Below are 24452 nucleotides of genomic sequence, written 5' to 3'. Positions count from 1 at the left end.
GCAATACTTTCTTCGCATAAGCTCTTTTAGCTCGTTCCATGTCATTGCATATGCAGCGGCTTCGCCAAGAGTCTGAACTTGTAAGTTCCACCAGGACAAGGCTCCGTCCAAGAATTGCCTAGAAATGTAAGTCACTTGTTGGTCTGGAGCGCACTTGCTCATTCGGAGAACAGACTCAGTCTTCTCAGCCCATCTGACAAAAGCAACAGCACCTCCGGTGCCGTCAAAGTTTACAGGTTTGCAGTCTAGGAACTGCTTGTAAGTGTACCCTGCACATACGTTAGAATATACAAATGGCATTAGCAAACTTGCTAGAGATATCCAAATGTATCGTGGTATGTCTTAATTACTTAATATTACCATGAGGCAGATTGTTATTGCCGTTGTTTTGGGAGATATTCCCACTGGTTTCCACCTGCGAAGCAGCATATTGCGCAATGGCGGCAGCAATGACTTGTTGGAGTTCTGCCTCGTTGGTAGGCATGCGCGTCTGACGTCTTGGTGGCATCTTCTAAAAGATGTGTTCACGTTGGTCAGGTCGTAATAAATAGAAGGATCATGCGTATATAGCAACAATATCAACACATAACACCTCATGTTATAAATAAATCAAACACATAACATCTCATGTTATAAACAATTAATCAAACATCACATATGATGAGAATACTGCGATTGTACTGTCATAAATCGAGACCACAATGTAAGGTTTACAAGTACACAACTGTGTCATACAACATCCATGACTAAGGGCCACATCGCCCTAGTCCAAAACTATCAAATCAGTGTCAATACATCCAATATACAAATCATCAAAAGACAGAATCATCCAAAATGCGGTCTCTAAAAAGGCTGTAAAGTCTGCACAATCGCCGTCCTCTCATCAAAAGTCTACCCGTGTCATACAAAATGGCCCTAAGCTGATGGCGGTGGAGGAGGGGGAAAATGAGAAAAGAGCAAACGTCGCATGTGAAGCCAATCCTCCTCCATAGCGCGATGAGATCGCAACAGATATGCTAGCTGCTGCTCCGGCGTCCAAAAACAAGCAGTAGAATCGGGAGATAACGGACGAGGAGGGTGTGATACCGCAGGGTGAGTAGGGCACTGGCACGGTGGTCGCTGAACTCTCTCCAGCTCCTGCACGCGGCGAGTCAGCGCCTCCTGCTGTATCATGAAAGATCTGAGAATATCCTCTGTAGAATAACCCATGTGATAAGGATGATAAGGATCAGATGGTGGCATGATGGGTGGCGAAGTCCAGAGGAACGGCTCACTAGATGGAGCGTAGGATGGTATAGCAGATGATGCAACAGGGGGAACAAAAGTATGATGAGAAATCGGAGGTACAAACTGATCTCCTCCTAACATGAAAGGTACATGACCAAACGGCTGACGAGATGAACCTTCTCCAGGACGTGGTGGAGGGATGTCCTGGAGAAATGTAACCGGAAGGTCTGCGCGATGCGCATCAGTGACGTGTGTGGGAAACAAAGGTGCATCAATAGGAACTGAAGCAGGTGCTGAAGCAGGTGTAACAGGTACCACGAAAGGCGAGTAATCATCATCGTCTATCCACCCATTTCGGGTGTGCGCATATCGAGGATCAACATGGGTCGTAAAAGGTGCATGATCGAACTGCACATGCACTGGGTCAGGAAGAGGGGCAACAACAGGATTAGCAGGAATATCAGCAACATGAGGAGCATCAATATGAGCAATAGCAGCATGATCATCCACCAACGGTGGAGCTTCAATAGGTAGGCCCACAATGGGTGGTGCGAAAACGGGTGCATCATCAACAGGTACATCATTAACCAAAGGAGCAACAACGGGTACATCAACATGAATAGGGTCATGCTCGAATGCGGGCTCAGGAGCAACAACTGGCTCAGGGGCCGTAGCAGGCTCCGGATCAATAAACTCCATCTCGAAATCAGCGGGATCAGCAAACACAGGATCGACAGGGGCTACGGGATCCTCCATGGGCTGGTCTAAGTGTACAAACTCAATATCATGGTCTGGGTCAAAACTAGGAGGGAAAACAGGATCTGAATCATCATCAATATCATGATCGAACACAAAACTAGGGGCAGGTGCAGGGTCTGTGTCATGCGAATGGTGCTGCACTCCCTGCGCGTGCGAAGGTGCGGATGCCACAGACTCAAAGGAGTCTGGGACTGGTGAATGATCGGGTGCCTCCTCAGCAGGAGCATCAGCAAGAAGTAGGAGATCACCAGCAGCAATGTGGGCCTCGCCCTCAAGGTCATCCTCCTCAAACAAGTCGACGTCGTCGTCAGCGACTACGTCGAGGGGCATGTCAACAATAGGGTAAGTGGCAAGGGGCACAGGGGCAGGGATCACCACGAGTGGCAAGTCCCCAGCGATAGGGCCATCAGCGGGCTCAGCAACGACATCGGGCAGCGCAAATGGCTGGAAATCATGATCGTCCATGCTGGTAGTATCTGAGGTATACACCTCGTGCTCTGATGAGACTATGTCGTCTGATACTATAGGCATGGGGTCTGTGGTGTCCGACTCTCCAGTACCGGATGAAGGCATGACGTCTATAACAAACACACACACATGCACAAATAATCAATCATATAATCATATAAACATGTTAGTCACCAATAAACAAGCAAGTAATCCTCCTAGTCCCACTAGACTACCTCCCAGCCTCTCCGACTGAATCTCCTAGTCTCTCCGACTAATTCCCTCAGTCTCCCCGGCTGAATCTCCTAGTCTCCCTGACTAATTCCCTCAGTCTCCCCGACTGAATCTCCTAGTCTTGCCGACTAATTCCCTCAGTCTCCCCGACTGAATCTCCTAGTCTCCCCGACTAATTCCCTCAGTCTCCCCGACTAATTCCCTCAGTCACCCCGACTGAATCTCCTAGTCTCCCCGACTAAACTCCTTCAGTCTCCCCGACTGAACTCCCTCAGTCTCCCCGACTGAACTCCTTCAGTCTCCCCGACTGAACTCCCTCAGTCTCCCCGACTGAACTCCCTCACTCTCCCCGACTGAATTATAAATTTTAAGAAGGAAAAGTGCTCAACTTTTGTTTGTAAAAACGTTTTGTGACCTGGATCTGGACTTAGTGTATGCAATGTAAAATTGTTTTCGTGAGAGCCCTAGTGATCATAGTCTAGACTCGAGAAGGAATCTTAGTTCGCTATGATCAAAGCTCTGATACCAAGCTGTCACACCCTGGCTTTGCGGAAGCGTGGGTTAATTTGGTGTGACTTCTTAATACCATAGCTTAATCACAACAAAGCTATATGAAAGTAAAACCATGCAGATCATCCATTGATTTAAGTTTTAAAATAAAAATACCACATCATTGTTTTAAAACGTCGACACATGCAACGGAATTACCACATAACAAAATAAAAACATTGTTCGGAAGACATAACCACAAACTTAAAACAGACGCAGTTTATGAACTGTGACTCGTCCAGGTAAAAGCCACAACCCCTAAACTTGGATGACCTCATACTCTTACGCAGCGTGAAAACGTAGCATACCGTGCCAGATCCTTAATTCCCTGAAATACATGTAAGTTGGAAAAATCAACAAAAATGTTGAGCGAGTTCATGTGTAGTGAGTATGTAAAACCTTTGTAAGTATAAAAACCCTGGTATGTAGCAAATAAGGAAATAAAGAGATCACCAATGGTTTGCAAGGCCATTGATATGTGTGAAGTGCAGTAGGAAGACTCAAACCTAGCAGATTTTTGCGTCGGGCTCAAAGTCACCCCGAGGTCCATTCTGTTGGGCCTGGGGCTGGGCTCGCTACACCCAGATAGATCTACCGCTAATGACCCTCGGTCCTACAATGAGGATTAATGGCCTCCAGTTCCCGCCTACCCACTCACATGATCTAAGTAGTAACCCTTCTTACGCTAACCATACCATGTAAAAAGTATTCGTAACCATAGTAACATGTATTTCACCCCTGTAGTTTAAAACTGAAAACAGTTAAGAGAAAAGGGGGACATGAACTCGCCGTATTTCCTCTGTAACTGGAGTTGGCCACGCTTACAAGCGTATCATTTTCTTTTCAAAATTCAATCAACAATTTTCCCATTATCGACAAACAATATTCAAACACTAAACTATTCAAAACAAGTATAAATCGCAAACACATGAACTTGTAAGTTGTGTAAAAGTATGTAGTATCCTTCCATCATTTTTGTAGATTTTTCTATCCTTAAAAATGAAATCGGTTTCTTGAAAGCTTTATTTTTAAAGAAAATGCATCTTTACAACTTCTTGGTCAAAAATTACAAAAATATTTCTTTGTTAAAACCTTTTGTTACACAAGTGTCTACACACTTGTTTGTTCACAAAAATGCCTTTGTTTCAAGAAAGATCCGGCTTTTAAACATGGTTTGTATCTTACACTTGGTTCTTCGAAAATACCACTTGTAGATCTTTAGATCTACTAGTTTAGAACTCCATTTCACAAGAAAAACTCTTTTTACACAAGTTCATGTTTATGTATGAAAGGGTTCGTCATCTAGTAACCTTCCTACTTAACATAATGCTAGTTCATGTTCCATGAACATGATCTAGCATGGTTAGATGACGATCCGTTCCACTACTAGCAATCAACAACATAAAATAACCATCACTAAACAGGATTCATGAGTTTTACACCACTAGTTTCTTTTTATCCATCAAGTTCATCATTCTAACAAGACTTTTAGATTTGATCTTTAGTGTTTATGAATTTTATCTGATAAACTTCTTATTAACCACTTTAGACAAGATCAAGAGAGTGATTAGAAGCACTTACAACTAGCTCAAGGATAGGGAAGAAATCAAGCGAAAACAAGGTGGTTAATAGCGATGTAGAGAGGTCCTTGTGATTCCGTAAGCACCGAGCCTCCTTATGTGTGATCCTTCACCTTCGTGTGTATGTGGAATTACAAGATTGAAACTTGAAAGTGGGTGTGGGTGTGTGGATGCTCTCGGCCGAGTATCAAAGAGAAGGGAGAGAGAGTTGTGATTTTGTTAAGTGTGGAATGAAAGAAGGTCTTGATCCCATGGTCTTATTTATAAACTATCTTAGAGTATTATCCACTAGATAACATGTCATGAAGATATTAAGCAACTTGATTAAAATAATCAAATGTGTAGGGGGGGGGGGGGTTAATTGGTTGAATTTGAACAATGTAGTTAGTATCTAGTTAGTTAGTTAGAGTTTAAACCAATTACTAGTGTGTTATGTTTTGTAACGGGTGTTAGGGTATTCGGGGACCCTAACTAGCACAGAAAAGGAAAAATAGTGTCATTGTCAATATTTTTATGTTCCGGGTAAAGTCCGGTTGTTCGGTTGGATACTGATCAGTTAAAGTGCTTAATAAGCATTTAAAGTGTCTTTAATATTATTTTTAGTGACACAAAGAATTCCCGACACTTTGGAAAGTGTCTAGTATTATTTTTCCATGTTTTTGCACTTTACTAGTTAGCTTAAATGCTGAATTTTGTTTTAAAGTGCAGGATTTTGTGTTTAGAACATGTTTTAGGCACATCCGGTCACTGTAATTTTCACCTAGTGACGCAGTTCTACAATCCTCTCTTCCCTACACTTCCTACTAGTGTAGTAAACTATTCTCGACTCATACTGGCCTTAGAGGCAGTGTCTGTCTGGTGCTGGCTATGTCAGCACATTTACTGGGTTATCCGTTCATTGTGCTACTATGCTTTTGTGCATCAAGTTTGTCACTATAGTTCTGTGTAAATAATGTAGTGACAGTAAATAAAGTATGATGCATGTATGTGTATGTATCAGAATTCAAGTAGCAGTTTATCCACAATTGTAAGCAAGCACGGTAATTAAGCATCAATTAAATATTTATTAATTCGTACGGATACCTGATTTGGTGAGGGTTGTCACATGTTTGCACTTAAAGCACGTCACTTTAGACTTGTCAAAGCCTAATTTGGTAGAAGGTCCACCAATAGACTTCCTCCCTGTGATCTCCATGAAACGCTGTGCTTGACGAACTGCACTGGCCATACACCACCTTATGTCGATCAGTTCCATCTCCTCAGGATCTATTTGATCGTAGTCTTCCTTTGTCAGGTTGGTGTTGCCTATCTTGCCAGCTACAAGACTTTCATACGATTCTAACACAGACGCTAGGAAAACCATCTGTTGTTTAGCAGACTCCTCGCTGAAATTCTGAGTGTTCTTTAAGTCTACATCGATGTTGCATTGAAATAAATTCTTTGCATTAGAATGATTTGCAGATGACGAAGATCCACTGTGAAATCCACTGCTTTGACTTTCTTTGTTTGATATGTTGGAACTCTCAGCAGAAAATGTTGTCTTGGGAGATGTATTCTTTGGCATCATGCTCTTTGGATAGTACAAATCCAAGTTCTTCTAGTATGATGAATGATTGACTTTGTGTGTCTTCTTTAATTCCAACTCGTGACTCTCTAGTCTCTCAATCAGCAGGTCTACAGTCAACACTTCTGGCGGCTTGATAGTATTCTTCAGCATCAACGCATAATATTGCCAATCCATCTCATCTAGCAACGAATCAAACAATTTGTCGACTAGCTCATCTTGAGTATAGAAAATTCCATGTCTCGCCAGTTCCAGCTTCAGGTGCCCAAACCTCTCAATCATTTTACAAACTGATTCATTCTTTAAACATCCAAACAAATCAAACTCTTTTCTAAGTAGTTTCTTTTTGTTTTTCACTATTTCTATATTTCCTAAACATTTGGTTTCTAACTTTTTCCAGAGATCTTTAGAACTGCTGTACTTGATCAAAGATATTATATCTTCTCGAACAGACTGAAATAATAGTGCAACGCATTTTTGTTCAGCGACAAAAGCTTCTATTTCTTCAGGTGATGTTAAACTTTCACCATTTTTGCCTCCATCATGGTATCCACTTTTTAGACTCTTCCAACTAGGATAAGCAAAGGCTCTCAACCAATCTTCAAACTTCTTGGCCCACCGACTGTATTCTTCTATAGCCATCAACTTCGGGGGTTTGTTATAAGTTCCAAACGCACTTTCAACCTCCAAGGCATCCGATAACTTTTTCTTTGTGTTTGGCGTGTTCTCATTGGTGTTGTTCGAAGAAGTATCATCTCCTGAATTTCCAGCAAAAGCATACATGTCACTAAATGGGTTCATGAATATATCATCCATCTTGCACGTACCTGAAAAATCAGCAAACACTTAGAAAATTTTTCGAAATTTTGAAAAATAGCTAATTTCAAGCGAAATCAGCTTTCGAGCGAAATCAACAGAGATGGTTCAAGCGAAATCAGAGAAATCTGATTCGAGCGGAATCAAATTTTTACTTTTCAAGCGAAATAGGATTTAGTTTGATTTCAAGCGGAATCAAACTTAATGTTTCAAGCGGAATCTAAAGTAATCTGGTTTCGAGCGAAATCACAACCCAAAACTCAGGCGGAATCAGAATTTTACTTATTTCGCTTCAAATGGCCAATGTTTTCGAGCGGAATTAAACTTTTCAAGCGAAATCCTTCGAATACCCTTTCAAGCGGAATTAGGTTTTTTGGTCATTTTTACCATTTTTAATCCGAATTTTAACCTGATTCTTTCTAGGGTTTGTTAACACTATGTTTTACACAATATATTCGAAAATCAGGCCATTTCCACCGGTGGAACTAGTTCAAATCAGAAAAGTATGAGAAAAAGTGAGTAGAAAAGAGAAAATCTGGTAGAATCAAGCTGCTATGGTATGAACTCCTCGTCCTGTGCTTTGATACCACTTGTTGGACCGTGTGCGACCCTAAATAGTCAGTAAAAGCAGTTCATCTTTGAATATAGAGGAGGAATCAAAGTAAACAAAGTCACAACAGCTTTATCCTTTCAATTTCCTTTCTATTAATGCTTTCTGAGTGAATTTTGACAGCAATTCGACACCTAGCACATGACCAGATTCCGCTCCAACTCTTACAAATGAGAACATCACTGATCTATTTATAGTTGCCCTGATTCCGCTTGAAACACTCTCAAGCGGAACCCCATGATGTTCATTCTCGAGCGGAATCACCTTGTAAACATTGAAGCGGAATCATAAACTAAACATCTGGAGCGGAATTTCATTATATCCTGATTTCGCTTGAAATGACATACTAGTCATTTTGAGCAAAATTACACTCTAAAACCACTTTTTCATTTCCAAGCTCCAATCAAACCTATCTAGACCTAAGACTCGATAAAGACGCAGTAAACAGACATTCAGTGCACCAACAAGGATCTCAGGAATCCTTAAGGAATTATGTGAATAAGTTTAGCCGGGAATCCTTAGATATCCCGCATCTTGATGTTCCGACAGCTGTGCAGGCTTTCAAGATGGGATTGCAAAAAGATTCCCAATTTTACCAGGATCTTGTAATGAATCCCTGCAGGAATCTGGATGAAGCTCGTAACAAGGCACTAAGATACATTCGGCTGGAGGATGATAAAAAGATGCAAGAGAGAATGAATTCGTCCACAACCTATGAGTCAACCAACAGGAAATCAGAATCTTCGTATAAACCATATCGCTCGAAGCCATACGGTAGAAATGATAGGAAAAAGTCAATGCTGTCGAAGACAAGGATCCTGAGGAGTATCCTGAGTTGTCTGAATATTGTTTTTCAGTTAATATACCTGAATTGATGTATGCTATGCAGGGTTTAGGAGACAAAGCCAGATGACCTCGGAAGAATCAACAAAAAGCTGATTGGAAGGATAAGTCCAAATGGTGTGCCTTCCACGAGGATTTCACACATGTTACTGAGGATTGCATTGCCCTGAGAAAAGAAATAAGCTACCTCTTGAGCAAGGGGTTTCTGAAGGATCTGCTGGGAAGAAAGAAGAATAAAGGGCAGGATCCTGAGAAGGATCCCGAACGAGCAGCATCACCCCCAGCAGATGCCAAGATAATTAACTTTATTTCAGGAGGATTCGATATTTGCGGGACTTCATATTCCGCAGCCAAGAGGCATGCAAAGGAAGCTAAAGCAGAAAGAGGAGAAAAGCCGACCAGGATGGCGACGCTCACAACTGACAAAGTGATCACTTTTGATAGTTGTTTTGGTCAAAAATCACACAAGGATAATGTAACCAAACTTTATGAAAACGGGGTATGATGCTTGGTTAATTATGAAAGTAAAGGATCACTTCTGTGATAAAGACGCAAAGACACGATGATTTATACGAGGAAAAAGCCCTTGATCAATGAATGATCTCCGGCATAAAAAACCTCGGGTGATGGCAACTACCGATCACCAACTTCAATATAACAAAAAAATATGATTACAACTTTGGATGATAATGAGCTGAGTACAAGGATCACTGAGTGTCTAAGTGTTTGAGAGTTGTGTCGTATGTCGTGTGTGTCCTTCCGAATGAAGAAGAGTGGTATTTATACATGTGTAGGTGACCTATTTTAGGTAAAATGACTAACTATCAGCTCATTACCCCTTTAGAAATAAAGACAATCTAGCCTAAATTGCTGCCCATAAATCAAGCCTAGTTTCCATATCCTGTGCAACGTCTTTCTTCGATTAAGCTCTTGCCATATTTGTGAAGACGCGTTCCTGGATCATGATGTCTAGAGCATATCCTGCTAGATGTTCCTGCAAAACAATATTGTATTGAGTGGAAGTAGCCGTTAGTATGAGGGTCACCATAATGTCCCATGATCCTGATCCTGAATTTCTGCTGAGGATCACTGTCTGCCAAAGAAACAAGGATCACTGGTTAGGATCATTTGTAAGGATCACCTACAATAAAATCCAGCCCTAACAATTGCCCCCAAAATATAAGGAGTTAATTGTAAATAGACAAGTTATATTTTGTTTCGATCTTATCTCTAACGGGCGATTCCGAACAACTAGCTGTTACACATGGACTAGCCGTTGTGATTATTACGCCATAGATGTGACAATCCCTGCAAATCATCATTATAAATAGGAGATAGGGTTAGGATCATTTTAAATTCGAGATATCTTCCCTTTATAATCGCTACCGAAGACTGATCAGGTATCCTCTTCTTCTCTCTTTCCCTTCTTCCTTCTTTTTGCTCTGTTTTTTCTACTCCGTCTCTGTTTCTGTTCCGTCACAAACATGTTGCTCCGGAATTCTCCACACAAGGATTCCAAGAAGGATAGTCCCCTGACAAGCCAAGGGATCATTAAGGATTCTCCTACGGAGAGATGTTGCTTTACCGATGCTCATGTAGATAGGATTCGTCATTGCTTTCCGGCGGATGCCGTCTTCAAATCCTTCACATCTACTGCCTTGAGTGATTTTACTTCAGATACCTGGGTGATCTTTCCTGCAACTCCATTTATCATAGGATATTCGTATCCTTTTCCAGCCTTCACCCAATCTTTCTTTTCTCTGACCCGCATATTTTATATCCAAGCTATGCCGATGATCTGGAGGGTCTTGTATACCTTCGAGAGGATCATCGAGCAGGAGGGGATTGATTTAGGGATGGCAGAGCTGGCCGCACTTTATGATCTTACCACGTTTGGTTCTCATCGATATTTGTTAAAACGGAAGGCCGGGGAAGATCATCCTGTCTTGAAAGTTACCAAAAATGACACAAATTGGAAGCGTCGTTTCTTCTTTGTGAGAAGGGATTCCCTCCCTAATGGGAATGATCTGCCCAAGGAGTGGGCTACTCATGGTAGGATAGAGGATCCTCGAAGGATCACTATCAGTCCTGTCTCCTTTGATGAAGATCACTAATATCTCTTTTCATTTGCAGCCATTTCCATCGCTCATCTCAAGTTAACCCCTGCTGCAAGAGAAAGAGTTTTAGCTTTTAAAAGGCTTAATCCTGAGGTCAGAAGTTTTCAAGTCACCATCCGAGATTCACAAGAAGTATCCTCCGCATCTGCCACAATGTCAAGTAAGTATCCTTACCAAAAAGTAAGTTTTAGGCAAAAAATATTAAATTAGTTAGGAGACTTATCTTGTTTTGATTGTGTAGGTGCTGGGAAATCCGCTAAGTCTGCCAAATCTGCTTCCTTGTTTGGGATTGATGATCTTGCCAAGGTCACGTCTTCGAAGAAGAAGACTTCGGTTGCTAGTCCTTCTGCTTCAGCCCCTAAATTACCCATTAGGGGTAAGGGAAAGAAGAGGAAAATTTCTGAGGATCTTCAAGGATTTCCCCTTCTCCGTCAGCAATTTCTTGATTCTGTCAACGAGGTCAGGATCACTGGCCCTGTTGGTTATCCTGATGGTTTTTGAAGATCACCCGTGTCTGACGTTATATCCTGTTGTTTTTGCAGAAACTTACTGAAATAGAATCTTATGTTAGCCACGTTGAAGATCAGGATCGCCAGATTGCCGACCTTCACCAAATGGGTGAGCTGAAGGATCTCAAGATCACTGATCTTGAGAAGAAGATCCGGACTGTTAAGGATGAGGCTGTCAAAGCATTGATTAAGTTCGATTATGAGAAGCATGACATTACTCAGGACGCTAAAGTCTCTGCCTCGATAGCTATGTACAAGATACAACTGCAGATGGCCACGGAGGCTCAGGATCCTTCCTTTGATAAGAGCACATGGGATATTGAAGGCTGGAAGGCAAGGCTAGCAGAGTTGGAGGATGACGATGATGTTGAGGATATCCCTATGCTTGAAGGTGGAGATGCAGAGAAGGATCAGGGTGGGGAAGCTGGTGGTGATGGAGCAGCAAAGGAGTAGGCTGCATGATTGGGCGATGATGGATATTGTTGACTAGGCCGGAGCCCAATTTTTTAGGATTGGTAGTGGTTTTTTGTGGTTGTTGATGTTTGAAACAATTATGGTCTGTAATCTCTGAACAATAGTTTCTTAGGGTTAAGGATCCTGGATCCTTGGAACAATAGGTAGGATTACAAAAGGTGGAGGGATCCTCTGTTTGGGGGATGAAGCCTTTGTGATCCTGCCGCTTTTATTTCCTGCAAAATGCTAAGACCGCATAGACAATGGACACCCTTTGCCAACCCATGTGGACGGGCCACGTTTTGCTGGTAGAAATGTGGGTTGGCAATTTTGACAGCTTTTTGAAAGGGTTAATGATCCTTTTGTTTAATAATATAACTTAACTTTTCTGGCTTATCTTGTGTTGTTATCCTTCAATAATCCTCTTATTTCTCAATTGCTATATTTGTTAAAATAACAAGCGTTGACAAAGTGTTTAATAAACTTAGGATATGATCCTGGATCAAATATCCTCATATTGAAAATTCTCAAAGTGTTTTAGTTCAAGGATCATAGGTTCGGTTGTCAAAGTATAAGGGTTGGTTAGGATAAAGAGTATAATCAAAAATAGTCAAGGATCATACCTGAGGATCCACGTTAGGATCCTAACCTTCAATCAAGACAATCATAGATAAGACTTTGATAGTTAATAAGGATTAAGGACCCTTATATGTTTAGACTTCCAAAACCTGAAAAGTGAGATATAACTTGGGACTAAGCCAATGTAAAAGATAAATTAGTAACTGGGGACATGCCCAAAGTATAACTGAGAATGATCCCAGAGGATCACTGGGGACAAGCCCATAGGATAACTGGGGACAAGCCCAAAGGATAACTGGGGACAAGCCCAAAGGATCGTATGTAAACTGGAGTATGGCCCTTTCTGGCAACTATCCAAACTTAGTGACATGAAAATGTCAAAACCTTAGCTAACGTGAAAACGTTAGAAACCTTAGGAACGGATGTATGGTGCGTCCACCATTATACGTAGGATCCTAAATATAGCCAGTACGATGAGGTTATCAGCCCCGAAAGTGGGTACTAGTCCCAAAGACGTGAACTATACCAGGATCATCGTGCGCTGCTGGCGGAAACTGGGGATAATCCCAAGGATAACTGGGGTTGTACCCAAGGATCTGTGGTGCTTTTGGAGATCTTTGACGATTTGCTGAAGATACCTGAACTATCATAACTCAAATGGTTTGTGAGTAGAGGATGAAGGATACATGATCCTTATCCTTAGGCAAAAAGTAAGAAAATGCAATAGTTTTAGGATAAGCATATTACCAGAGTAAGGATCACCGATATCTCCAGGATCCTTCAAGGATACTTCAATGTAAGGATCACATGCAGGAAGGATCATGTTCACATGAAATATTTCTTTAAGTGAACAGCATTCCAGGCTCTTGGTAACAAGTTTCCTTCCATGGTTAGCAACCTGTATGCCCCCTTTCCTGCTTCAGCTTCAATCAAGTAGGGACCTTCCCATTTTGGTGCTAGCTTCCCGTCAGCAGGATTGATAGTATTTTGAAATGCTTTTCTCAACACCATATCTCCGACTTGGAACTTCCTTATCCTGACATTCTTGTTGTAGGCACCAGCCATCCTTTGTTGGTAGCTTGCCATCCTTATCCTAGCTAGATCCTTGTTTTCCTCAATAGTATCCAAATCCTGAGCTAGGATTGTAGCATTTTCTTCAGGATCACGAGCACTTGTTCTAGCAGTTGGGATCACCATCTCTGTTGGGATCACTGCTTCTGCCCCAAATACTAACGAGAAGGGTGTTTGTCCGGTGGCATTCTTGGGAGTTGTCCTATCAGCCCATAGCACATAAGGTAACTCCTCTGCCCATTTTCCTTTCTTGGATCCTAGCTTCTTCTTCAGATTGTTGATGATGATCTTGTTGGATGATTCTGCTTGACCATTGGCTTGTGGATGAACTGGTGTTGATGTGATCATCTTGATTCCCCAACTGTCACAAAAGTTAGTGGTTCTGCTTCCAATGAATTGGGAGCCATTATCACATACAATTTCAGAGGGAATGCCAAATCTAGTTATAATGTTTCTTTTAATGAAGGATATGACTTCCTTTTCTCTGACTTGAGCGAAGGCTTCAGCTTCTATCCACTTGGAAAAATAGTCAGTCATGGCAAGCATAAATACTTTTCCACCAGGTGCTTTAGGGAGCTTGCCAACTATATCCATTCCCCATCTCATGAATGGCCAAGAGGATGGTATGGGGTGTAGTAATTCAGCTGGTTGGTGAAGGATATTGCTATGTCTTTGGCAAGGATCACACCTCTTAGCATACTCTATAGCATCCCTTTTCATGGTTGGCCAGTAGTATCCTGTTCTAAGGATCCTTGAGAATAATACCCTGCCCCCAGTGTGGTTTCCACAATCTTCTTCATGGAAGTCCCTCAACACTTCTTCAATTTCAGGATCCTCAATACATCTTAAATATGGTCCTGCAAGGGATCGTTTATATAGCACATTATTCAAGATTGTGAATTGAGATACCTTGATCCTGAAAGCTCTAGGATTTTCTCCCATTGGAATCTCTCCGTTTTGCAAGTATTTCATTATTGGTGGGATCCATGATCCTGAATAAGGTTGAGCTTCTTCACCAGGGATTACTGCAGTATCCTCTACTATTTCCATGGCCACCTGATTTTCAATAGCAGGAGCCAGGATATGGATGATAGGGATACTTATATCTTCTGGAATCTTCAAGGATGATCCTAGGTTGGCCAATGCATCAGCCCCTGTGTTCTCCTCCCTTGGTACCTGTGTCAAGCTGAAAGAAACAAAAGAGAGTGCCAATTCTTTGACTATCTCTAAATATTTGGTTAGTTTTTCACCTTTAACAGCATAGGATCCGTTAAAGTGATTAGTGATCAATAATGAATCTACATATACGTTAAGATACTTTACCCCCATATCCTTAGCGATTTGTAAGCCAGCAATTAGGGCTTCATACTCAGCCTCATTGTTAGTTGCTTGGAACTCACAGGCTATGGAGTGGGGTATTATGTCCCCCTGTGGCGATTTTAGTAGGATCCCTAGCCCTGTGCCTTTGATATTTGAGGATCCGTCAGTGTGCAGGATCCAAGGATCCTTGGTCTCATCCAGCTGCTGGACCTCCAATTCTGCTTCCTTTTGTAGATCACTACTGAAATCAGCCACAAAGTCAGCTAGTGCTTGAGATTTAATGGCTGTTCTTGGTTCGTATCTTATATCATGGGCACTAAGCTTCACTGCCCACTTAGCCATTCTCCCTGACATATCCGGTTTCCTGAGGACATTCTTAATTGGAAAATTAGTTTTAACAACAATAGTATGGGTTTCAAAATAATGCCTTAACTTAGTCGATGCCATGATTAATGCAAGGATAAGTTTTTCGAGGTGTGAGTACCTGGATTCGGCATCAAGTAGACTTTTACTTACATAGTAGATAGGATATTGTGTACCTTCGTGATCCTTAACAAGGACAGCACTTACAGCGGTTGAGGATACCGCTAGATATAAGGATAACACATCTCCTTTTTCCGGTTTTGCTAATGCTGGTGCTGAGGACATATACTCTTTTAGGGCTTGTGAAGCATTCTCATGCTTCTCAGTCCATTCGAACTTCTTATTCTTCCTTAGGATATCGTAAAATTCTCTGCATTTTTCTGAGGATTTCGATATGAACCTGTTCAAAGCTGCTATCCTGCCTGTTAGTCTTTGAACATCCTTGGCATTGGCAGGAGATTTGATATTTATTAATGCTTTGATTTGTTCCGGGCTTGCTTCAATGCCCCTCTGGGTTACCATGTACCCTAAGAACTTTCCTGCCTTAACACCAAAATGGCATTTTGAAGGATTAAGTTTCATGTTGTAACTATCAAGGATATCGAATGCTTCTTCCAAGTCCCTTAGGTGATCCTCAGCTTTCTTTGACTTGACCACCATATCATCTATGTACACCTCCATAGTTTTTCCAATTTGATCCTTGAACATCATATTTACCAGCCTTTGATATGTTGCACCTGCATTTCTTAGTCCAAAAGGCATGGCAATATAACAATATAAACCGGTTGGGGTCATAAAGGCTGTATCCTCTTGGTCAGATGGTTCCATCTGGATTTGTTGGAATCCAGATGATGCATCCATAAAAGTTAACAGTTCATGCCCCGCTGTTGCATCCACCATAGAGTCAATGTGGGGTAATGGGAAAGGATCCTTGGGACATGCCTTATTCAAATCAGTGAAATCGACACATACCCTCCACTTTCCGTTTTTCTTTTGGACAACAACCACATTGGCTAACCATTTTGGATACTTTACCTCTCTGATCATACCTGCTCGAAGTAGTCTCTCTACTTCTTCTTGGATAATGGCATTCCTTTCTGGTGCAAACTTCCTCCTTTTTTGATATATTGGCTTGATAGACCTGTCAATGCCAAGTTTGTGAGTAATAATATCCTTAGATATACCTGTCATATCTTCATGTTTCCAAGCAAAGGTAGATTTTCTTCTTTTGAGGAAGGATATCATGTCTTCTTTCATCTTGCCAAGGATCCCTGATCCGATATAGATTTTTGATTCAGGATCACTAGGATCCAAGAGGATTTCATCTACATCTTGTTCCCTTGCCTCCAAGACATTCCTTGGAGGATACTGTAATTGCTATTGCTCCCTTGGCTTCGAGGTTGGCTTCATAGATGAGGTATAACAATCCTTAGCCTCTTGCTGATTACTGTCGATCTTGATTATCCCCCATGGGCTAGGGAGCTTCACACATTGATGGTAGGTAGATGGAACTGCTTTCATGTCATGTATCCAAGGCCTGCCAAGGATAACGTTGCAACAAGATAAACAGTCAATAACACAAAATTTTTGGTAATTATGTAATCCTTCCACGTAGATTGGGAGTTTGATGTCCCCCAGAGTTTTCTTCGTTTCCCCACTGAATCCAACAAGCACGGAGGATCTTGGTATGATGTCTGATTCTGGGATTCCCATCTTCTTCAAGACATCAAGCTGGATAATGTTCACTGAGCTCCCTCCGTCAATAAGGATCCTGCGGACAAAATGATTAGAGATAAAGAGAGTGATAACTAAGCTATCATGGTGAGGATCCTGAACGTTAATGCGATCATCCTCATCAAATGTTATCATCTTCCCTTCTGAGACACTTGAGGTTCTAATAGGCCTTTCTCCATTATCCATTTTTGATTCTTTTGCATGTCTTTTGGCCGCTGAAAAGGATGTACCACAAATGTCTGATCCTCCGGATATGAAGTTAATCACTTGTGCGTTTGCCGGAGGTGCTGGAGCCTTTTCAGGGATCCTTTCAGGATCCTGGGTCCTTTGCTTTTTTCTCCCCAACAATTCTTTTAGATGCCCCTTGCTTAGCAGGTATCCAATTTCTTTTCTTAAGGCTATGCAATGTTCAGTTAGATGCCCGAAATCCTCATGGTATGCACACCATTTGGACTTATCCTTAGTCCCGGATGGTTTATCATTCTTCCTGGGCCATCTGGCTTTTTCACCTAGATTCTGCATTGCAAGGATCAGTTCATGATTATCAACGGAAAAACAATATTCTGAGATTGGAGGATATTCTTCATCATCCTCTTCTTGGTCAACAGCATGCACATTCTTGTTCTCGTTTCTATGGTAGGATTTGAACTTGTTGCTTTTGAAGGAGGATCCTTGCTTATCTTGTTTTGAGGATCCTACTTGTCTTTCCTGGATCCTCTTGTCGTCCTCTAGCCGGATAAACCTGAGTGCTCGAGTTCTTACTTCATCTAAATTCCTGCATGGTGTCATAACAAGATCATCATAGAATAATGAATCCTTAAGCAGTCCCATTTTGAAGGCTTCAACAGCTGTAGCCATATCCAAGTTGGGAATGTCCAAGGATTCTTTACTAAATTTAGTTATATAATCCCTTAATGATTCGTTATGATTTTGAGTTATCCTGTACAAATCACTAGTTAATTTCTCAAATTTTCTACTACAAGAGAATTGGTTATTGAATAAATTAACTAAATTGGCAAATGAAGTAATAGAGTAAGGGGGAAGACTTAGCAGCCACTTAAGAGCTGATCCAGTAAGAGTAGATCCAAATCCTTTACATAGGCATGCTTCCTTCAATTTTTCTGGGATAGGATTGATCTCCATCCTCTCCCTGTATTGTGCTATATGCTCCTCCGGATCCGTTGTGCCATCATACAACTTCATGGTAGGGATATGGAACCTTTTGGGTACCTCTGCGTCACAAATTGGTGGTGCAAAACGGGATACCTTGTGGCTTCCATCCGCAATCTCTGGGATAGGCTTGACTACCCCTGGAACACTTGAGATCATGTCCTTTAGTTTCTGTAATTCCCTGGCCATAGCATGATTGGTACCTGTATCCTGCATGAATCCAAGGTTAGTAGCAGGATAATTATTTAAAGTGTTACCTCCCATTGGGTTCAAGTTAGGGAATCCACATTGCTGGGATTCTGGAACAACGGAGGGACCAGTGGAAGCAATGGTCTGCATTGGAATGAAGTCCCCTTGATGGACATCTAGACTTCCTGTTTGCAAGCTTTTTAGGGATCCTGGCATCTGTAAGGATCCTGGTATCTGGGATGATCCTGGAACGAAGGAGGATCCTTGAACCTGGGATGATCCTGGAACAAAGGAGGGACCTTGGCCCTGGAATGATCCTGGAATAAAGTAGGATCCTGGAAACTGCTGTGTCTCCGGATAGGCTCCCGAATTCCTGAAGGATCCCATGTACTGAGGATAGGATCCTACGGGCTGAAAATGTGAGCCTGATGTCTGAGTCATTGCTGCCGAGTTGAGATGTGATCCTCTTGACTCCCCTATAATTTGCACGTCCGGGATCCCTGATGGCTGGGAAGTGATCATTGGAGTATCAAAGCTCAAGGATTTGGGCATCAGTGGAGAATGATCCTCTGCCGCTTTCTTTTGTCTTTTGAGATCTCCAATTTCCCTGAGGATCCTTTCGTTAGTTTCATCTTGCCGCTGCATACGATCCTTCATCTGCAAAATTAAAGCAAATACATCACTAGTACTGGGAATAGAAGAATTCATAGCAGAAGAAGATAGAGGTTTTAGAGGAAGTGGGAGTTGATCTCTTCTCAGTATTTTTCTGAGATCCTGCCGGTGGAGGAGGCAAGGTGATCTGTGATGAAGTGACCGCAGACATCGCCGTGGACGTGTTCTTCAATGATGAAGCCATGTAACTCTCTGAAATGATTTCGAACAAAAGATTTTCTTATGAATGAAGCACCAATTGCCCCACGGTGGGCGCCAAACTGTTTTGGTCAAAAATCACACAAGGATAATGTAACCAAACTTTATGAAAACGGGGTATGATGCTTGGTTAATTATGAAAGTAAAGGATCACTTCTGTGATAAAGACGCAAAGACACGATGATTTATACGAGGAAAAAGCCCTTGATCAATGAATGATCTCCGGCATAAAAAACCTCGGGTGATGGCAACTACCGATCACCAACTTCAATATAACAAAAAATATGATTACAACTTTGGATGATAATGAGCTGAGTACAAGGATCACTGAGTGTCTAAGTGTTTGAGAGTTGTGTCGTATGTCGTGTGTGTCCTTCCGAATGAAGAAGAGTGGTATTTATACATGTGTAGGTGACCTATTTTAGGTAAAATGACTAACTATCAGCTCATTACCCCTTTAGAAATAAAGACAATCTAGCCTAAATTGCTGCCCATAAATCAAGCCTAGTTTCCATATCCTGTGCAACGTCTTTCTTCGATTAAGCTCTTGCCATATTTGTGAAGACGCGTTCCTGGATCATGATGTCTAGAGCATATCCTGCTAGATGTTCCTGCAAAACAATATTGTATTGAGTGGAAGTAGCCGTTAGTATGAGGGTCACCATAATGTCCCATGATCCTGATCCTGAAGTTCTGCTGAGGATCACTGTCTGCCAAAGAAACAAGGATCACTGGTTAGGATCATTTGTAAGGATCACCTACAATAAAATCCAGCCCTAACAATAGTGATAACAGCGATACTGTGCAGGATCCTCACCATGATGCTTTAGTAATTACTTATTATGTCGCTAACCATTTTGTGCGCAGGATACTGGTAGATAACGGCAGTTCCGTCAACATAATTCAGCTGGAGACGTTAAAAAGAACGAATGTATCCTCGATGGATATTACTTCGAAGTCCACCGTGCTCGTTGGGTTCAGTGGAGAAGCCAGGAATACAGTGGGGGAGATAAAATTACCAGTATATGTTGAAGGAGTCAATTCAATACAACGTTTTTGTGTGATGGATTCATTATCCTGCTATAACATCATATTAGGTAGGCCTTGGATCCATGATATGAAAGTTGTGCCATCGACTTATCATCAGTGTATTAAGATCCCGACGCCTTGTGGAGTTGTCAAAGTGGATAGTGACTAGCAAGAAGCAAAGGAATGTTACTCATCCTCAATGAAATCCTCAACCAAGCCTAATGCTGCATAGCAATTAAAGATGCGGGCCCAGGATATTCTGGAGGCTTCTGAGCAGGATGTAAAGAAAATTATCCTGGATCAGGATAACTCGGATATCTCCGTGCTTGTAGGAACCAATATCCCTCAGGATATTGAAAATCAATTGACTAACTTTTTGAAATGTAGGACGTCGACATTCGCATGGAAACATGAGGATATGACAGGTATTTCCAAGGATATTATAACACATAAGCTTGGTATTGACAGATCATTTAAACCAGTCTAACAAAAGAGAAGGAAATTTGCTACGGAACGAAATATGATCATCCAAAAGGAAGTTGAAAGGCTGCTAAAAAGCAAGATGATTAGAGAAGTGAAGTTTCCTAAATGGCTGGCAAATGTAGTTGTGGTGCAAAAGAAAAACGGGAAATGGAGAGTATGTGTGGATTACACAGACTTGTACAAAGCCTGTCCCAAAGACCCGTTTCCTCTACCTCATATTGATTCAATGATGGATGCTACCGCTAGCCACGAAATGTTAACCTTCGTGGATGCCTCTTCAGGATTCCAGCAGATCCAAATGGAACCTTCAGACCAGGAGGATACTGCTTTTATGACACCAACAGGTATTTATTGTTATACTGCGATGCCTTTTGGTTTGAAAAATGCAGGTGCAACGTACCAAAGATTGGTGAACATGATGTTTAAAGACAAACTGGGGGACACCATGGAGGTGTACATTGATGACATGGTAGTAAAATCTAAGAAGGCTGAGGATCACTTCAAGGATATTAAAGGAGCATTTGATATCCTGGACCAGTACAACATGAAATTGAATCCTGCTAAATGCCACTTTGGAGTGGGGGCAGGAAAGTTTCTAGGGTACATGGTGACTAAAAGGGGGATAGAAGTAAGGCCGGAGCAGATTAAAGCCATCTTGGATATCAAGTCACTTTCAAATATGAAGGATGTTCAACGATTAACAGGGCGAGTAGCGGCATTAAACAGATTTATCTCGAGATCCTCGGAAAAGTGCAAGGAATTTTATGATATCCTGAAGAAGAATAAGAAATTCGAATGGGGAGAAAAGCATGAAACAGCCTCGCAGGATTTGAAGCAGTATCTTTCAACCGCACCTCTGTTAATGAAACCTGAAGACGGCGAACCACTATCCCTATACCTTGCAGTATCAGGGAATGCAGTAAGTGCTGTCCTTGTAAAAGATCATGAAGGTCAGCAGTATCCTGTCTATTATGTCAGTAAAAGCTTATTAGATGCTGAAACTAGGTATTCACACTTAGAAAAGTTAATATTAGCCCTAGTTATGGTATCGGGAAACTTAGACATTATTTTGAAACACATAGTATTCATGTTAAAACCAACTATCCTGTTAGAAATGTGCTTAGGAAACAAGAAATGTCAGGTAGGATGGCTAAATGGTCGGTAAAATTAAGTGCATTTGATCTAGTATATGAACCTAGAAATGCCATAAAGTCTCAGGCTTTAGCTGACTTTGTGGTTGATTTCAGTAGTGATATCCAAAATGAAGTAGACCTAGAAGTACAACAGCTAGGAGAAAACTTAGAATCCTGGATATTGTACACTGATGGAGCATCTAATGTAAGAGGTGTAGGTCTGGATATACTACTAAAATCGCCACAGGGGGACATATTACCCCAGGCCATTAGATGTGAGTGTCCTGCCACTAATAATGAGGCAGAATATGAAGCTTTAATTGCAGGATTAGAATTGGCTAAGAGCATGCATATCAAGAGCCTACAAGTGTTTGTTGATTCTTTGTTAATCACTAATCATTTTAATGGATCTTATGCAGTAAAAGGTGAAAAATTGGCTGAATACCTTGAAATTGTCAAAAAATTAGCAGGATATTTCGATGTTTTTACACTTGAACAGGTACCAAGAGAGAACAATGCTGAAGCTGATGCCTTGGCAAATCTGGGATCATCAGTCAGGATACCAGAAGGGACCCAAATACCAATATTACATATCCTGCAACGGATCCTCAGGGTAAGGAGGTAGTAAGTATCCAGGATCCTGGTGCTAAGTATCCTGAAGAGGATCCTAGATCCTGGACGACTCCAATCACAAGATATCTCAAGGAAGGACACATCCCCAAGGATGAGAATCCTAAGGCCTTTAGGATGAAGGTATCACGATTTACTATTATAAATAATGTTTTATATAAGAAATCTCTTGCAGGTCCATATCTGAGGTGCTTGGAGGATCCCGAGACCAAAGAAGTGCTTCAGGATATCCATGAAGGGGATTGTCACACCCCCAAAATCCACCTGCGGAGTATCACCGCTTGGGAGCGTGACTGACCAGGATCAAGCCACCAATCATATTGAACATGTAATTAATATTAAGTAAAATAAATGTAAACCATCCATCCAATACGATAGGTGTTCAAAACATAACCATAGTTTTCAAAGTGTAGCGGAAGCATAGTAAATAATCCAACAATAGTTAATAGTTTTAAAAGTCATAATAGTTCAACGTAGAAACCACGATCCTTGTCCACAACGACCCGCTTCTCCAGTGCAAGCTCCAAGTACCTAACGATCTGCAAGGCATGTAACAGTATGATCAACAAACTAGTTGAGCGAGTTCACAGTAAGTAAATGAGTAACAATAAGTAACGGGTGGCTCTACTGGGCCAATAGTGAGTTATACAGGTGGGGGCTTCCCATGTTATGTGACCACTAGACTATTCGTATTATCCCTGTTCTTCGTCCGAGAACAGTAGCGCGTATAGGGTGTACGTGGGTTTCACGTACGTATCCTTTGTACCGAGGATAGAAGTAAGTAATGCGTACACGTAGGTTTTACGTGCGTGCCTGACATCCGAGGCAGTAATGGCATATGACCACGTAGGTGTTATCCAACCTACGGAACCACGTAGGTGTTATCCCAACCTACGGAACCGTCCTGACATCCGAGGACCATGATAGGTGATAGTCTAGGAAAAACGTTTGTACGTTATAAGTCAATTGAAACCTTTAACCCATTCCCACGACCCGGGAATCCCATGCCTTAGTAGGAGTGTGAACTCACCTTGGTTTGCTCGGTATGCTAGGTTATGTACTCACAAGTAATTAATCAAGTCCTATTGTATGCACGTATAACAAATCAGTTCACGTTCGAAATGATACGCATGTAATCTAATGTCACATAGTGCTTGATAGCCAATATCATGTATAAATCATGTATCACGTAACAGTTAACCCATTCATACAATTCACGCAATTTATATGAATATATACAGGATCATGCATCTCACAAAGACTCAGGCAAGTATGGGGGGGGGGTCTCCCCTGTTCAGCACTCATACAACCTCAGACAAATAATCAGCACATAAATTCGGGCATGGTTGATCATATTAACCTCAGACCAAATCAAACTCAATAAACTCGGCCCAAATACAAACCAATTAAGTTCGGACCATAACAAACCAATTAAGTTCGGACCAATTACAACTCAATTAAGTTCGGACCAATTATCAATACATATATTCGGACCAACATTGAGGATTAAACTCGGACCCTCATTTGAAAATTATACTCGGACCATTGTTATCTATGCATATAATCGGACCATAAACAACATTATATTCGGACCATCATTCAACATCAATAAACTCGGACAAGATCAATTAATTAAGCTCGGACCAAGTTCAATTCATTTAAACTCGGACTAGTTGAATTCATTTAAACTCAGACACATACTCAAACTCAGGCAACTAATAACATGAATTCCAATACAGGAGAGAATCATATCAGTTACGTTTTTGTTAACATACGAACGTGAAACCCTAACTCATGCATTTTCACACGAATTGTTCAATTAACAATGTCCATTCATCATTTCTAGCATCTTAATTCATCTAGAGGATCGATTATACGATTAACACATCATCACAATCAGAATAATCATAATCAATTTAGTGTACAGAACCATCAAATCAAAGCTAGGGTTTACAAGAATTCACAAGAATCAAGGATTGCAAACAATCAAACAATCTACAATTAATCACAACAATGATTAAACAATTTACCTTGCGATGATCCTAGAGAAAGAGGAATCAAGTGTGATGATTATCTTGTGCCAAATGATTTGGTGATGATGCTTGCTAGAAGATTAGAGAGGTGAAAGTACGTGTTCTAGTTTTGTGTGCAAATGATTAGAGAAATGAGATTA

General features: G+C 41.3%; 1 protein-coding gene across 1 annotated transcript in view; it reads right to left on the bottom strand.

Annotated features, from left to right (window-relative positions):
• Positions 1–346: 346 nt before the first annotated feature.
• The window catches only part of LOC118485726 (pollen-specific leucine-rich repeat extensin-like protein 1), a 44289-nt gene continuing 20183 nt past the window's right edge, over positions 347–24452 (bottom strand). The window contains exons 2-4 of the mRNA XM_035982144.1: positions 2179–2564; positions 1087–2130; positions 347–415 (exon numbers count right to left, since the gene is read on the bottom strand). Coding sequence (XP_035838037.1) covers positions 347–415; positions 1087–2130; positions 2179–2564 — 1499 coding nt within the window. The remainder of the gene's footprint in view (positions 416–1086; positions 2131–2178; positions 2565–24452) is intronic.

The sequence above is a fragment of the Helianthus annuus genome, chromosome 13 (genome assembly GCF_002127325.2).
Source record: "Helianthus annuus cultivar XRQ/B chromosome 13, HanXRQr2.0-SUNRISE, whole genome shotgun sequence".
NCBI lineage: Eukaryota > Viridiplantae > Streptophyta > Magnoliopsida > Asterales > Asteraceae > Helianthus > Helianthus annuus.
Note: the sequence above shows the minus strand (reverse complement) of the source record. Positions and strands in the feature narration are given on the sequence as shown.